This window comes from Brassica napus, chromosome C6, assembly GCF_020379485.1.
Source record: "Brassica napus cultivar Da-Ae chromosome C6, Da-Ae, whole genome shotgun sequence".
Lineage (NCBI taxonomy): Eukaryota > Viridiplantae > Streptophyta > Magnoliopsida > Brassicales > Brassicaceae > Brassica > Brassica napus.
This window is the reverse complement of record NC_063449.1, coordinates 46,456,309-46,470,353: the sequence shown is the minus strand read 5'-3', so window position 1 is coordinate 46,470,353 and position 14,045 is coordinate 46,456,309. Positions and strand designations below refer to the sequence as shown.

Sequence of the window (14,045 nt, the reverse complement as noted above, 5' to 3'; positions counted from 1 at the left end):
CTTTTGCTTTTACCTGATGAACACGGAACACGAATCTGACGCCTTGAACAATAAGCTCTTCCTCTTCAGGGCGCACCGCCTCCAATCTCTGCAGATACTCTCTTCATATACTTCATTGCTAGTTTCACAGAAACATCAATTTTATCTGAAAATCACATTTGTAAACGCTACACACTTGAATACAAACTTCCATATTCCAAATTTTCTATTTGCACAAACTTTCACCATTTAAAACACGCAAAACAGAAAACACAATAATAGAGTAAAGACAAAACAATCTTCTTACATTGTCCTGCATGTGCCAGCCAGCAACAATTCACTTTAATCAAAGAATGGGGACCATAACAATTGTCTGTTTCTATTATATTCTTCATTCATCACACTACTCCAATCAAATATTAAGTAGTGACCACAAGTAACTAGCTAAATCAAACCATTACCGATTTGTAATCAGACCATTAAGCAAAAAAAACAAAACAAGAGTTTAGTGCACAAGTGTTACTGACCTGACTAGTAATGCCGTTTTCGAGCATCCAATTGATATATTGCATATTTCCATTATCTTATCCATTCATCCATGTGCATTTTGATCATATAGACTAGGATTTAGTCATGTTTAGGTTACATTTTGCATACATGAGTCTCTATCAGGTGTTGGAGTGCCACATGGAGTTCTTGGGGCTATTTGGATGCAATTGGAGCTCAAAGGAGGTGATATATGTGATCATTGGACGAGCAGAGCAGGGGAGCGAGGTTCCGCAGCGACGTCATGAGGTCGCTCCAAAGCACCTCTCAGAGCGACCTAGCTGGAGCGACCCCGTGAAGTCGCTCGCCATACTCACCCCGTGAAGCGACTTGCCCAGAGCGACGCGCCGAGGTCGCTCGCATCTCACACACCTCTCGGAGCGACCTCCTAAAGCGACGCCATGAAGTCGCTCGCGTTCTCGTCACTCCGAACAGTCTTAGATGACCCTGGAGCGACCTCTCAGAGCGACCTATCAAGGTCGCTCCCGATCCAGAGCGACCCGTTGGAGCGACACACCAAAGTCGCTCGGGACCTCTCGCCCGGAGACACCAAAAATCGGCCCTGGAGCGACCTTCCGGAGCGACACCTGCAAGTCGTTCCGCGTTATTCTGCTGTCGAAAATCATGACTTCTCAAGGACCTTTTTGCAATTTATTTTGGACGTTTTACATTTCTAAAACCTATGTTTTAAACATCTTTGGTAGCCACCAGAGAGATTATCTTTGGATCTATTGAGAAATACACAAAAACTCTCTTGAGAAGTTCATCTCTTGGATTTTGATTGTTATGTTCTTGTGTTCTTGTTGATTTCTTATCTATTTCTCTACATGATTAATCTGAAATCCAATATGGGTTTAAGAGGAATCATGGAGATTAGTGAGTAATCACCTTTTGAATTCATGGGTTAGGGAGATCAAGGGTGATTAGGTTAGTTCTAGGATGTTTTAGTGTAGATCATTCTTGTTCCTTGCTAGTAGAGTATTCATAATGCATCTTCTGAGTTGGCCACTCAAAAGTTGATCAATAGGCATTTCCCACCCAAAAGGTGTTTGATGAAATGCCTGAGACAACTCTCCTAGGCTTTTAGTATACTTTGCCAAAGACATTTGTTGTTAAAGATGCTAAGATAGCTAATAGACTTGTTAGTAATGATTGCTTTCATATTATTCAACCAAAGACATTTGATGTTTGAGATATGTTAGCAAATGAGCATTCATCTAGACATAGAGCTTGCTTAGAATTGTGTCTAGGCTTAAGGTTGATAGTTTGATTGATCATTTGCCATCCTTAGTTCGATACTTGATCACCCAAGGTCTAATCCCTATGCCCATGAGTTCTCTTTTCCCTTAGTCAAGAAAGTATCATTCTGTTATTGCTTTCTAGTTTTAGTCATAGCTTAAAACCCATCTAAATCATTGGTTGCACTTAGATTAAGTGAGTACTTGCATTCTCAGTGCTTTGATATCCCTCAGAACTGGTTCGACAATCACTATACTACAACATTTGTCTTAGGAGCCTTGAAAACTCCTAACATCAAATTGGCGCCGTTGCCAAATTCTGAGTAGATTTGAACATTGAGATTTAGTCACTTACTTGAGACTAAGTCATTTTTATTTTCTTTTGTTACTGATTCTTCTTCTTCACCTACCTTTAACTTTCAGGTGTATGAACTTGAGGAGCAGGGGTCCATCAAACCTAGTTCCAATAGTAGCAGACATCAGAGCTTTCGAGAGGGAGTGTGCTAGAGCTAGAAGAGAAGAAGAACAACAAGCCCACTTGCAGAGATTGGATATTGATATGGCAGATCCACCGCAAGGGGCAGAACACCAACCGCGGGCAGCTCGACCCATTGGTACTTATGACCGGCCCAACATTCATGGTCATAGACTAGGAATCCGAGCACCGGCTGTGGCAGCCAACAACTTTGAGGTCAAGTCAGGACTCCTCAACGTGATCGAGAACAACAAATATCATGGCTTGGCTTTAGAGGACCCATTCGATCACTTGGACAGGTTCGACAGCGGTGTGTCAAAAACCAATGGTGTGTCAGAGGATGCCTTAAAGCTGAAGTTATTCCCTTTCTCTTTGGGGGATAAGGCACGTCAGTGGGAGAAGTCTCTACCCAACGACTCTATCACTACTTGGGATGAGTGCAAGAGAGCATTCTTGGAGAAATTCTTCTCATCCTCAAGAACTGCTAAGCTGAGAAATGAGATCTCCAATTTCCAACAGAAGAACTTGGAAGGCTTCAGTGAAGCCTGGGAGAGATTCAAGGGCTACCAAGCTCAATGCCCACACCATGGTTTCTCTAAGGAGAGCTTGCTGAGCACATTCTACCGTGGTGCTCTTCCTAAGTACAGGGCCAGACTGGATACAGCTAGCAATGGGTTCTTCTTGGGGAGAACTGAGGAAGATGCAGAGGAGCTGGTTGACAACATGGTAAAGAGTGATGCAGTCTACAGTGGAGACCACGACAGAAACAGTCGAACAGATGATAAGCAGACGAGGAAGGAGTTGAAAGCTCTACAGGATAAGATAGACATCCTCCTTGCTGATAAAGCCACACAAGAGCAGCTGCACTTTGTTGGTAACCCAAGCCAAGAGACACCACCTGTTGTCCATGAGGTTGAGGGTTTGGAAGGTCAGGAAGAGCTGTGTTTCATCAACAACAATGGTAGCTGGTACAAAAAAGAGCCCAACTTTCAGTACAACAACTACCAACAGAAATCCTACCCCAACAACCAACAGAGTGGTTATCCGCCTCGAAACAACCAGCAAGGCAGCTATCAACCTCATCAAAACCCCTCATCTGGTTCCTCTGCTCCTCAAGAGAGCAGCACTGACACCCTGCTGAAACAAATCTTGGAGTCTCAGACTAGAAGTGAGAAGCATGTTGGTTATGAGTTGAAGAACCTTCATTCCAAGATTGATGGGAGCTACAATGAGCTCAACAACAAGTTCTCACATCTTGCTTCTACAGTCAAGAATTTAGAGAATCAGTTTGCTTCCATGAACACTCACCAGACTCGCCAGCAAGGATCTCTACCTGGAAAATCTGACCAAAACCCCAAGGAGGCCAAAGCTATCACCCTTAGGAGTGGTAAGCAGTTACCTCCTACAACCCTCACCAGGGATGCTGAGAAACTAGGTGAAGAGGTGGCCATCAACTTAGATGATGAAGTGGTGATTGTTGATGAGAAAATCAATGATGAAATCTTGGAGAAGATTGTGGAAGCCAAGGGTAAAGGAAAGGTTGGGGAAGCGAAGAAAACAGTGAAAGATGGTGAAGTTCTTGCTCCAGCAAGTGAGAATTCTTTTGTTCCTCCTCCCTATGAACCCAAACTACCATTCCCTGGTAGATTCAAGAGGCAGCTGCTAGAGAAGTACAAGGCTTTGTTTGACAAGCAAATGAGTGAAGCTCAGGTTGCAATGCCCATCATCGATGCTTTCATGTTGATTCCTCAATACAACAAGTTCCTGAAAGATGTTGTAGCTGCAAAGAAGAAGGAAATGGAAAGCATGATGATTCTTACCCATGAGTGCAGTGCCATCATCCAAAGGCTTGATGTTCCAGAGAAGTTAGAGGATCCAGGATGCTTCACACTACCTTGTGCTCTTGGACCTATGGTATTTGAGAAATGTCTCTGCGATTTGGGAGCTAGTGTCAGCGTGATGCCTTTGTCTGTTGCAAAGAAGCTTGGATTCACTCAGTACAAGAAGTGTAAACTCTCTCTGGTGTTAGCTGATCGTTCAGTGAAGTACCCTGTGGGCATCTTAGAGGACCTACCTGTGAAGATTGGAAAATATGAGATACCTACAGATTTTGTGGTGCTTGAGATGGGTGAGGAGGCTCAAGACCCATTGATTCTTGGAAGGCCATTCTTAGCTACAGCAGGAGCAATTGTTAAGGTGAAAGCGGGCACGATTGATCTCCATTTGGGTAAAGGGCATGTTCTCCACTTTGACATCAAGGAGAAAATGAAGAAACCAACTGTGTTCGGGCAAGCCTTCTACATTGAAGAGATGGGCACTCTTGCTGATGAGCACCTTGAAGAGTTACCACCTGAGGACGACGAGGAGGGAGCATCTCCCTCTACTCATTCCCCATAGAAGGTAACCCACTACTTTCCCTTGTATATACCATTTCGTTTTTGCATATTAGTTTTCTCTTTTTGGGTATCTCTCTCTCCTTGACAACACAGAGACTGTGTCATTTAAGTTTGGGGGAGGTACCAAGTATTTGATCACGTTTGCTTTGATGATTTTGAGTCTCATGCATTGCATTATACATATATATTTGCATAAAAAAAATTCATTTAGTTTGCATCATTGGCATTTCTAGGAGAGTCTAGAGCATATAGGTTGCATTTACTTGCATTGGGAGCAATGATTTGAAATGCCTTGTAAAGAACATTACTTTGCACCTGAATAGCTTATGCACCTCTCAAAAACACTTGTATGCTTCGAGCCTTGAAGACTCTTCCTGAAACTTGTTGATTGCTGAAACTCAGTCTTTGAAGCCAACTACAACCTTATTTGAACTGAACGAACTTAATGCTTCTTGCTCATGGTCCCTTGTGTACTGAGTCATGGCTATACACACTTGAGTTGTCACATCCTTTATGCCAATCTTATTTTGACAAACTCTAGTGGTAGACCACTCCCAAAACCTTTCCCTTCTTTTAAGCTTTCATTGTTTGATGAGTGAGGCCTTCTTCGGAAAGTCTTACATGTGCATAATGTTGAGAGTATCGGGAACGACAATGCTTGATCTTCATTCTTGCTAGATTGGGCACTCTATTGTCTAGCTATAGGTGGGGGGTGAGAGTTGTGATTATGATTTGGGAGCAATGAAAAAGGAAAAGAAATGACTCTTTGTGTTTAAGTGAATTGTCTTACTGGGATAAGTAGAAAAACCTCTAGCTCAAGTTATGAAAAGTCTTGGCCCCCATTTAAAAAAAAAAAAAAAAAAAAAAATAAATATGAAAAGAAAAGAAAAAAAAAGAAAAAGGGGGCTAGCAAAGTTGTTAGGAGCTAAGTAATGTTTTGAGGTTGTGAAAAATCCCTTGTAGATTTCAAAGAGAAGGAGTTAATGTTCTTAGGATCTTTTGGTGAGAGATGTGAGTTGGGTTTGACATTTGAGAATGATTGTGTAATTGTATGTTTGGGAAAAGGGTAGAACAATGGAGATTGAGCATTGTATGCATGAGTTGATCCCTTTCTTAGATATATTATGTGCAATGTCAAGGCTACTTGTTTCGAGAGTAAACCACCTTAAAGATTTTATGTTTCAAACCTCTTGAATCACTTGAATAAAAGCCTTCCCTCACCCAACCAAATGACTTGGACCAACTGACCATTTGCAAGAATTCACCTGATGTTTTGTGCTTAATGAATGTGAGAGTTGGTTGATTTGAATGTGTGGATGCTTGATGATGAGTGTAAGGGCAAAAAGAGTTGAGATAGGCCTAGAGAAGCTAGAGTGTAATAAGAGAGTGTGCTCATGCTGGATTAGATGTTGAATCGAGTACTAGTTGTGTTTCTTTTGGCTATGAGCTCCCACCTTCAAACCTCTCTCCCTATGAGTTCTAGAAAGTTCACTTGTGGACAAGTAAAAGAACAAGTTTGGGGGAGTTGATATCTTGCATATTTCCATTATCTTATCCATTCATCCATGTGCATTTTGATCATATAGACTAGGATTTAGTCATGTTTAGGTTACATTTTGCATACATGAGTCTCTATCAGGTGTTGGAGTGCCACATGGAGTTCTTGGGGCTATTTGGATGCATTTGGAGCTCAAAGGAGGTGATATATGTGATCATTGGACGAGCAGAGCAGGGGAGCGAGGTTCCGCAGCGACGTCATGAGGTCGCTCCAAAGCACCTCTCAGAGCGACCTAGCTGGAGCGACCCCGTGAAGTCGCTCGCCATACTCACCCCGTGAAGCGACTTGCCCAGAGCGACGCGCCGAGGTCGCTCGCATCTCACACACCTCTCGGAGCGACCTCCTAAAGCGACGCCATGAAGTCGCTCGCGTTCTCGTCACTCCGAACAGTCTTAGATGACCCTGGAGCGACCTCTCAGAGCGACCTATCAAGGTCGCTCCCGATCCAGAGCGACCCGTTGGAGCGACACACCAAAGTCGCTCGGGACCTCTCGCCCGGAGACACCAAAAATCGGCCCTGGAGCGACCTTCCGGAGCGACACCTGCAAGTCGCTCCGCGTTATTTTGCTGCCGAAAATCATGACTTCTCAAGGACCTTTTTGCAATTTATTTTGGACGTTTTACATTTCTAAAACCTATGTTTTAAACATCTTTGGTAGCCACCAGAGAGATTATCTTTGGATCTATTGAGAAATACACAAAAACTCTCTTGAGAAGTTCATCTCTTGGATTTTGATTGTTATGTTCTTGTGTTCTTGTTGATTTCTTATCTATTTCTCTACATGATTAATCTGAAATCCAATATGGGTTTAAGAGGAATCATGGAGATTAGTGAGTAATCACCTTTTGAATTCATGGGTTAGGGAGATCAAGGGTGATTAGGTTAGTTCTAGGATGTTTTAGTGTAGATCATTCTTGTTCCTTGCTAGTAGAGTATTCATAATGCATCTTCTGAGTTGGCCACTCAAAAGTTGATCAATAGGCATTTCCCACCCAAAAGGTGTTTGATGAAATGCCTGAGACAACTCTCCTAGGCTTTTAGTATACTTTGCCAAAGACATTTGTTGTTAAAGATGCTAAGATAGCTAATAGACTTGTTCGTAATGATTGCTTTCATATTATTCAACCAAAGACATTTGATGTTTGAGATATGTTAGCAAATGAGCATTCATCTAGACATAGAGCTTCCTTAGAATTGTGTCTAGGCTTAAGGTTGATAGTTTGATTGATCATTTGCCGTCCTTAGTTCGATACTTGATCACCCAAGGTCTAATCCCCATGCCCATGAGTTCTCTTTTCCCTTAGTCAAGAAGTATCATTCTGTTATTGCTTTCTAGTTTTAGTCATAGCTTAAAACCCATCTAAATCATTGGTTGCACTTAGATTAAGTGAGTACTTGCATTCTCAGTGCTTTGATATCCCTCAGAACTGGTTCGACAATCACTATACTACAACATTTGTCTTAAGAGCCTTGAAAACTCCTAACATTTGTTTTCGAGCATCCAATCAACAGGAATCTGGAAAGTCTTGAACTTTGTAGCAGCTGATTCCTTCATCCCCGAGGGGCTATAAACACAGGGAGACTGAGACATAATAACCATCAAAAGCCTCTCGACCTTTGCTTCTTAATCAGCAAAACATGGACTTTCAGTTCCTTAATCAAACCTCCAGTTGATTTGTCTGGTAATCGGATGAGAATCTCCATGATGATCTCTGGAGGAAGTTCGAAAGATTCCCGTGAGGTTTCCTTCATGATCTCTTTTCTTAACTAAGAGACGTGCTTTGGATTTATTTCTTTTTTTCATTTTTTTTTAAATTCTAATTACCTTAAGAAACGTATTTAAGAAACTGGTTAGTGATGGCCTTAGATGTATCATCAATGATGATATTTCATGAAAACTTTGTCTTGGTCAATTCTTCCTAAGACCACGATACTCACTCAAGACTCAATACCGATCAAGCAAAGATAGTCATGCGAAAGCAAACAGAAATATCTAAGCCCGATGGCTTCTCTACCGCTACTAGTAGGGTATGGAGTGACAAAAACGTTTTTGTGTAGCTATTATTTTTTATCAACTCAGAGCAGGTTTATCGGCGAATCTTAGTATAGGGCTCTTCCCAAAAAAAATAATAAAAATATAAGTGAATCTCGTTGTTTGCTTAATAAACGGTTTTTCCGTATGCAAAATAAAGAACGTTCTTTCTTTGTTTCTTGCACTGTTCGCGGATCCCATTCCGCGATTGGTTAGCCTTTTAATTTTTTTTTTTATCAGACAAAAAATAATAATAATAAAAAAATCAAATAAGAACCCTATGCTAAGATTCAGGGTTGAACATGCTCTTAAAAGTTTTGTAGATAAATTAGTATACATTGAAAGGTTGATACTCCATAATTGGGACCGCCTAGAGAGGTTTGATGTTTGATAGGAGTAATGGTATGTCTAATGTCCATGGATGTTGATTAGTCACTATCATTTTTCGATATGTGGTTTTTTGATGGAAATTGTTGTAAAAGAATGGGGAATTCAATTTGTATTATTAATGAACAATAGAGGTTTCTTTTATAAGGATTACAAAGTATAAGTAAAAAGGAAATTATCCAAAACCTAATCCAACAGGAAATAGGAAAACAACTCAAACATAGAAAAGGAAACTTGAAGTCTTGGCCGACTAGGATCTTGGCCGCCGACTCCCTCTCCTCCATTGGCCACGGCTGGGCCTTGTCTTGGTCTTGGTTATGGGTCATCCACTTAATGATTTATAACACTCCCCCTTGGATGCCATAACCATATGGGTTTGTATCATGCACGATGTTGCCTCGTTAAAACCTTCTAGGAAAACCAAAAACCCAACATGGGAAAAATGGAAACCATAGATAGGAAAAAGAGTACAACACATGACACTCCCCCTGATGAAGGCATCACTGAAGATCCTTCAACTGGCGCATCCCTATCTGATGAACCAGCTTCCTGAACGTTGAGGTTGGCAAAGACTTGGTGAAAAGATCGGCTGAATTGTCACTGGACCGAACTTGAACCACTTGAACTTCATTAGCCTTCTGCAGGTCGTGGGTGAAGAAGAATTTGGGTAAGATATGTTTTGTTCTATCTTCCTTAATGTATCCATCTTTGAGCTGAGCTATGCAAGCTGCATTATCCTCATAGATGATCATTGGCTCTTCTTTTTCCTTTCCCACGGCCAAGCCACTCTCTTTAAGAATATGGCCGGTCATGTTCCTCAACCACACAAGCTCTCGGCTTGCTTCAAACATGGCTATGATCTCGGCATGATTAGAGGATGTTGCCACTAAGGTTTGTTTTGTGGACTGCCAACATACTGCAGCTCCACTGTGTATAAACACATAACCTGTCTGAGATCTAGCATTGTGTGGGTCAGATAAGTACCCAGCATCTGCATACCCGGCCAAGCTATCTCCTGGTCGGCTCATATAGAACAATCTGAGGTCTGTTGTTCCTTGCAGATATCTGAACAGATGTTTTATTCCGTTCCAGTGCCTAAGTGTCGGACATGAACTGAATCTAGACAGTAAACTCACGGCAAAACTAATGTTCGGTCTTGTATGGCTAGCCAAATACATTAAGGCTCCAATGGCACTTAGGTAAGGTATTTCAGGTCCGAGCATCTCCTCGTCCGGCTTCTTTGGTCCGAATGGGTCCTTCTCCAGGTCTAAGGACCTCACGACCATAGGACTTGACAAGGAATGAGTCTTGTCCATATTAAAGTGCTTGAGTATCTTTTCTGTATATGTCTTTTGATGCAAAAGGATTCCATTTTCTACATACTCAAATTGCAGTCCCAAACAGAACTTAGTTTTTTCTAAGTCTTTCATTTCGAATTCTTTCTTTAGACATTCGACTGTTCGGGAAATCTCTCCAGAGGTTCCAATTACATTCAGGTTGTCCACATAGACAGACATAATCACAAAGCCCTTGCTGTCGAATCTCTTTATAAAAATACATGGACTTATTGGATCGTTCTTATAACCCTCTTTCATTAGGTACTCTGATAATCTGTTGTACCACACTCGACCTGATTGTTTCAAACCATATAAGGCTTTATTCAGCTTAATACAATGTTGTTCTCGAGAACCTTTCTTATCTTTGAGCTCAATACCCTCTGGAACTCTCATATGAATTTCATTATCCAATGGGCCATACAGATACGCTGTTACTACATCCATTAGGCGCAAATCAAGTTTCTCTTTCACGGCCAGACTGATCAAATATCGTAATGTAGTTGCGTCCACCACAGGGGAATAAGTTTTCTCATAATCTATTCCTGGTCTCTGTGAGAATCCTTGTGCTACAAGCCGTGCTTTGTATCTCACTACTTCTCCTTTCTCATTTCTCTTTCTCACAAAGACCCATTTGTATCCCATTGGTTTGACATCTCTAGGTGTCACAGTTATAAGGCCAAAAATGCCTTTTTTCTTTAATGATTCTAACTCCACGTTTATAGCTTCTTTCCATTTGATCCGATCTGATCTTTGCATGCATTCATATATGGACGTGGGTTCTAGATCCTCATCTTTTTCTATGATCTCAAGTGCTACTTTATAAGAAAATATATCATCGACGTCGATATCTTTTCTGTTCCATTTCGTTCCAGACATTATATAGTTTATAGAGATCTCTTGATTGTTCGGCCCTTGTGTCCCATGGAATTCGGCGTCCCGAACCCCATCATTTGGAACGGTCGGATCATTTGGTATGGCCGGCTCACTTGGCTCGACCGTCTGGGTCGGCTCGGCCGGTCCATTAATGTTCTGGACGGTTTCCTTGATGCTCTCGGATCCAACACCTCTCTTGGACTTCCGAGGCTATTTATCTTTAGAACCAATAGGTCTACCACGTTTGAGACGTTGTTTAGACTCTGTAGCCACTTGACCTTGTCCCTTCTGGAAGTCTATTCGTATTGGTGCATTACAAGCCGGTATGTATGACTTTGTCACTCTATTTGGGTCAGCAAATGAATCTGGCAGTTGATTAGCTAGCTTTTGAAGATGTATAATCTTTTGGACTTCCATATCACATTCTTTAGTCCGAGGATCTTGCCAAGATATTGATGGTCGAGACCATTCGATTTCATTGCTCAACCGGCCGTTACCTCCCCCTAAGGTCGGATATGTGGACTCATCAAACTGTGAGTCTGCGTATCTGGCCTTAAACAAATCACCGGTTGTTGGCTCAAGATACTTTATAATGGTTGGAGAGTCATATCCAACGTATATTCTCATCCTCCTTTGTGGTCCCATTTTAGTTCTCTGTGGTGGAGCAATTGGAACGTAGACGGCACATCCAAATGTTTTGATGTGGGACACGTCTGGCTCATGACCCGTGAGTAACTGGGATGGCAAATATCTATGCTCACTAGATGGCCTGATGCGAATCAGTTCTACTGCATGTAATACGGCATGTCCCCACGCTGATACCGGTAGTTTAGACCTCATGAGTAATGGTCTGGCTATCAGCTGGATACGTTTAATGAAGGATTCGGCCAAGCCGTTCTGTGTATGTACATGTGCCACGGAGTGTTCTACATTTACCCCCATGGACATACAATATTCATTAAACGTCTGGGACGTAAACTCACCAGCATTGTCTAGACGTATAGTCTTTAAGGAGAAATCTGGAAAGTGTGCTCTAAGTCTTATTATCTGAGCAATTAGGCGTGCAAATGCCAAGTTCCGTGTGGATAGTAGGCAAACATGCGACCATCTGGTCGATGCATCAATCAGGACCATGAAATACCGAAACGTCCCACTAGATGGGTGTATTGGTCCACATATGTATCCCTGAATCCTTTCCAGAAAATTTAGTATCTCTTTATCCACTTTGGCTGGTGATGGCCTAGTTATGAGTTTCCCTTGTGCACATGTTGCACATGTGAGATTGTTTGGGATAACTCCTTTGAACGTGTGCCCTTGTGAATTCATTATTAGTTTTCGCATCATATTAGTACCGGGATGGCCAAGCCGGTTATGCCATAGAGTGAAATTGTCGCAGGCATTAGCCTCGATCATACTGATCTTTGCATAGTATAGACCAGTAGCTATTGTGGGTACGGTCTCTAGGACCGTCCTATTGCCTTGGGTGATCGAAAATATGTTAAGGAATTCTTTATTTCCTTCTTCCCATGTTTCAAGATGGAAACCGTTCAATCTTATATCCTTGAAACTCAATAAGCTCCTTTTAGAGCTAGGGGAATACAAGGCATTTTTAATCTCTAGACGAGTGCCTTTAGGCATCAATATATAAGCTTGGCCGTGACCCTCAATCAGGCCGGCCACGCCCGCAATAGTGTGTATGTTTGCACTTTGCATTATGAGACTGACGAAGTATCTTTTGTCTCTAAGAATTGTGCGACTTGAGCCACTATCCACCACTTGAATACTCATCTCATTCATTCTATATAAGAAGATTTCTAATCTCAGAGACTTTATAAAACTTTAAAGCTTTCATATTATAAATTCAAACAACAAAAAATAAAAACACCAAAGCAATCACAGAACAATCAAAAATAAAAATCGAATTTAGTCTTTAAGACAATCTGATGTCTCGTGATCCATTGGATCATCCTTTTCATGGTCGAAATCATCATCAGCATCATACCCATTGTCGTGAACCATATGAGCTTCTGGGTTCTTGTTCTTAAGACTCTCTTGATAGAGTTCACATAGATGTTTAGGGGTTCTACAATTCTTGGCCCAATGGTTACTCATCCCACACCTGTGACAAACAGATTTGGTCGAGTAAGACGGCTTAGATATACCGCCTCGACCGCGGCCAAAATTGGCTCTTCCACGGCCATAGTTGGAACCACGACCACGGTTATTGTGGTTTCCATATCCACGGCCATAAGCATAATTGTCACGGCCACCACGTCCCTTGTACCCACCACGACCTCTGCCGTGTGTTCTTCTCTCATTATAGACGTGGTTGCTTTCTTTGGGATCTTTCTTTTCAGCTTTGTGAGCTTCTGGTAATGGTGCTGATCCTGGAGGTCTCATCTCACTGTTCTTCATCAGGAGTTCATTATTAGCCTCGGCTAGAAGTAGGCACGAGATCAGATCAGTATATGTGGCGAATCCTCTCTCTTTATACTGCTGCTGCAGCAACACATTCGTTGAATGGAATGTAGAGAAGGTCTTATCAAGTAACTCCTTCTCGGTTACTTCTTCACCACACAGTCTCATCATTGAAACTATTTTGAACAATACAGAATTGTATTCATCCACAGACTTATAGTCCATGAATCTGAGATTCTTCCATTCATATCTAGCCTTTGGAAGTAGCACCGTTTTCTGGTGATCATATCTACGCTGTAAAGCGGTCCAAAGGTCTAGTGGATTTTCCATTGTTAAGTACTGATCCTTTAAACCTTCAATGAGGTGATGGCGTATAATACTAATCGCCATGTATCTGTTTTTATCATTCTCATTGTTTCCCTCGATGATAGTATCACCGAGTCCCTTTGACCTCAGGTTGATCTTTGTATCTAGCGCCCACTGTAGATAGTTATCTCCAGAGAGATTAAGGGCTGCGTAGTCTAGATATGAGATTTTTGACATCTGGATCACATTGTCATTTAAAATTCAGATTCACAATGTGATCATTCGACCTTTAGACATTCAAAACAAATCGGCTACAAGCATGCCTTATTCGGCCATGTTTTTAAACAATAGGATCGGCTATGTAAATCTATTTGACCATGGTGCGAACAATCCTAATTATGATTCTATATGTGACAGAGAGATTTAAAGCCACACGACCATATGCTTTATAAATGTAATCAGATTCGAATTCGTATGTTCTATATGCTGGTCGGTTTTT

At 41.6% G+C, this 14,045-nt stretch overlaps 1 protein-coding gene and 1 non-coding gene across 2 annotated transcripts; both read right to left on the bottom strand.

Annotated features, from left to right (window-relative positions):
• Positions 1-2,724: 2,724 nt before the first annotated feature.
• Positions 2,725-2,831, bottom strand: LOC125589298. The gene has a single exon (XR_007325486.1). It is a non-coding gene; the product is annotated as a small nucleolar RNA R71 (small nucleolar RNA).
• A 9,914-nt stretch (positions 2,832-12,745) lies between these two features.
• LOC106448861 lies at positions 12,746-13,630 on the bottom strand. Its single transcript, XM_013890690.2, has one exon. The coding sequence runs from the start codon at positions 13,628-13,630 to the stop codon at positions 12,746-12,748; it is 885 nt and encodes a 294-aa protein (XP_013746144.2).
• Positions 13,631-14,045: the final 415 nt, after the last annotated feature.